Below are 3024 nucleotides of genomic sequence, written 5' to 3'. Positions count from 1 at the left end.
AAGTGATAAAACAAGATTTTAAAAGGGCTGAGCCATTAGCAGACGATGCGAGTGCGCACATTGCCATTAATGTTGCCGTTTCTATGGTTTTGAGACATGCACAAAAGAATTTTCAATGAAGGTCAACACTGCGAGCAAATAATAAATGAAGTAATTGATCGCCACTTGTTGTGTCTGTACAGTGCAATGATCACACAATCGCTGGGCTGGTGGGGATTTTAAGATAATATAGAGAGCAGAGAGGAGAAAGGAGAGAGAGTTTGGAGTTTATGTGATCGCTTTATTGTATAATTTAAGTTATTTAAAGATGCAATCCTTCAATTTACCTTAGATCCTTTCTTCAGGCTATAAAACCTAAAGACAAGATCTACGACAATGTTACTTTATATCTCCATCCAAACAATGATACAGAGACTGATGTGACTGTGGGGGTGAGGGGACATTAGAGTGTAAGCTCCTCTGTACAGAGACTGATGTGACTGTGGGGGTGAGGGGACATTAGAGTGTAAGCTCCTCTGTACAGAGACTGATGTGACTGGCTCAGTGTTCTCTGTACAGCGCTGCGGTATACGTCAGAGCTATATACATGTATAATAATAATACTTTTTATAACACACAATCTTAGAAGAGAAGTAACAGACGTATTTGGCGCTCTATTGATCGCAGTTTCCTTTATTGAAAGGTTGTCACGTCGTCGTTATATAATTCGTATAAATTTATTTCTTATAATAGCAAAACATTTCCCGGCTTTAAAAAAAAAACGTAGAAAAGACACATAAATATTTCTGGTGATTATTTTGTCTGATTCGGATCCGCAGATTGTAAAACAAGCCGGAAAATAAATTCCGATACAAAAACATTTATCCGGCAGCCGCTACAATGTATAAAATATGATCTCCTGCGGATGTTGGGGGGGGTGGTGGGGCGGATGGTGAGTGGCACTTGGAGCAGAACGATCGTTATTTCCCTCATCTCAGGATTCTGATACTTTGTATATATTATTGGATGGGATAGAAATCTCCTCGCACGTGTCACATGGTCCCCGGCTATACAAAACTCTCCTCCATGTTGGAGCACAGCAGGAAGGAATCCACCAGCCGGGGTTTCACCAGCTGTTGTAGGTCGGAATCTTCCATGCCGCCGGGATGTTCCAACGCCAACCTGCGCAGCGCCGCCTGAAATAGACAAATCGATACAATGTATACACAGCATGGCGGACATTTCCTCAGTCACTGGATATAAGTTTACAGATCTGTTACTAAACTCATTACAGAAGGTTTTGTGTTTAAATAATAATCCAAAAGTGACCCTGAGCCCCTGCAATGTGTCATGTGACCCCTTCCAGATCTCACAGAGATCACATGACTCCCCCCCGACAATGTCTTCATCTGCTCTTCTCTCCGGAAGGACGGCGCCACCTTTGGTCAGTCATCATCCAGGGTCACCCTCCACTTCCTGGACTGAGATGGCAGCTCGGAGATGACACAATCATGAAAATCCCGGTGCCGTTTGTGGCTGGCTGTGCAGTGAACTCCTTCCGCATACAGGAAATCTAATGCTGGCCGTACATGTAGCCTGCGCAGTTCTTGGCTGTGGTAATAAATGTCTGACACAGATCAGCCCCTGTGACTGATCACTCATCTTGTGGCTGGATACAAAGTTACAATGTTGGAGTCTGATCACTGGGGGGGAGGGGAGACTGAGGAAATGCTTCCTCCTGCCTGCAGCCGACTGATCACTGGGGGGGAGGGGAGACCGACGAGTGAGATTGTGTATTATCTTTACACAAAATATAAATCAGAAAAGATGCAAAAACCAAAAAACATACCAGACACGCGACAAGGACGGCGTCACTGCTGTACCGCTCCTCCGGGTGGCGGCAGAGAGCAACGAGGCGCGGGATACCTGCAGGAAGAGGCGACACCTGTTATTAGTAGATGACAACCCAATCACTGAAATCTCATTTAAGATTTAATATGTTACATTTTAAATGTAATTCTCAGTCTTTTTATATCTGCAACTTTCTTTAAAATGAAGGTCCTTGTTCAGACACTTCCTGTTATAGGGTGACAACGCTCTGTCCTTGTTCAGACACTTCCTGTTATAGGGTGACAACGCTCTGTCCTTGGTCAGACACTTCCTGTTATAGGGTGACAACGCTCTGTCCTTGGTCAGACACTTCCTGTTATAGGGTGACAATGCTCTGTCCTTGTTCAGACACTTCCTGTTATAGGGTGACAATGTTCTGTCCTTGTTCAGACACTTCCTGTTATAGGGTGACAATGCTCTGTCCTTGTTCAGACACTTCCTGTTATAGGGTGACAACGCTCTGTCCTTGTTCAGACACTTCCTGTTATAGGGTGACAACGCTCTGTCCTTGGTCAGACACTTCCTGTTATAGGGTGACAACGCTCTGTCCTTATTCAGACACTTCCTGTTATAGGGTGACAACGCTCTGTCCTTGTTCAGACACTTCCTATTATAGGGTGACAACGTTCTGTCCTCGTCTCTTGTTCTCGTGTTGTCACCATGAGTGCACATAAACAGGAAGTGACTACAAAGAGTCGGCAGGAGATCAGCAGCACTGAGATGGAGCAAAAAAAACAAGGATTTACATGACATTTACGAGTGAGAATTGTTTCTGATAAACTGAATGTCACCCAGTTCCGGTCACAGCATCATTGAGGGGTATATTTATAAAGCAGTGAATGTGAAATTCACCAAGAATTCACCGCAGACGCATATATATATACGTACAGTTACACTTTATGGCGGCTCGGGTGATGTCCGGACGGCGGCCCAGCCGGGCGAGGGTGACGGCCGACTTCTGGAGGACTCGCTCACAGGCGGCGACTTCGGCCAAACTCCCGCTGAGAGGCTTCTCCCACAACATCTGCACCAGAAGCTCCACCCCTGGGGGAGGGGACAGAGGCAAGATATCAGCACGGGAGGTATGATATGATGGGTGTCTCTGTATCCATTTATTAAACATAATCAGATCCTAACAGAGAAGCATTTACAAAC

At 45.2% G+C, this 3024-nt stretch overlaps 1 protein-coding gene across 1 annotated transcript in view; it reads right to left on the bottom strand.

Annotated features, from left to right (window-relative positions):
- Positions 1–980: 980 nt before the first annotated feature.
- Positions 981–3024, bottom strand: part of INSC (inscuteable homolog (Drosophila)) — a gene marked incomplete at its 5' end in the record, with an annotated part of 55993 nt that continues 53949 nt past the window's right edge. The window contains 3 exons of the mRNA XM_018570875.1: positions 981–1175; positions 1829–1905; positions 2758–2913. Of these exons, the coding sequence (XP_018426377.1) occupies positions 1047–1175; positions 1829–1905; positions 2758–2913 (362 nt within the window). The remainder of the gene's footprint in view (positions 1176–1828; positions 1906–2757; positions 2914–3024) is intronic.

Source organism: Nanorana parkeri, unplaced genomic scaffold, assembly GCF_000935625.1.
Source record: "Nanorana parkeri isolate BGI_ZX_2015 unplaced genomic scaffold, ASM93562v1 scaffold1620, whole genome shotgun sequence".
Lineage (NCBI taxonomy): Eukaryota > Metazoa > Chordata > Amphibia > Anura > Dicroglossidae > Nanorana > Nanorana parkeri.
The sequence above is the reverse complement of the archived record's forward strand: the minus strand, read 5'-3'. Positions and strand labels throughout refer to the sequence as shown.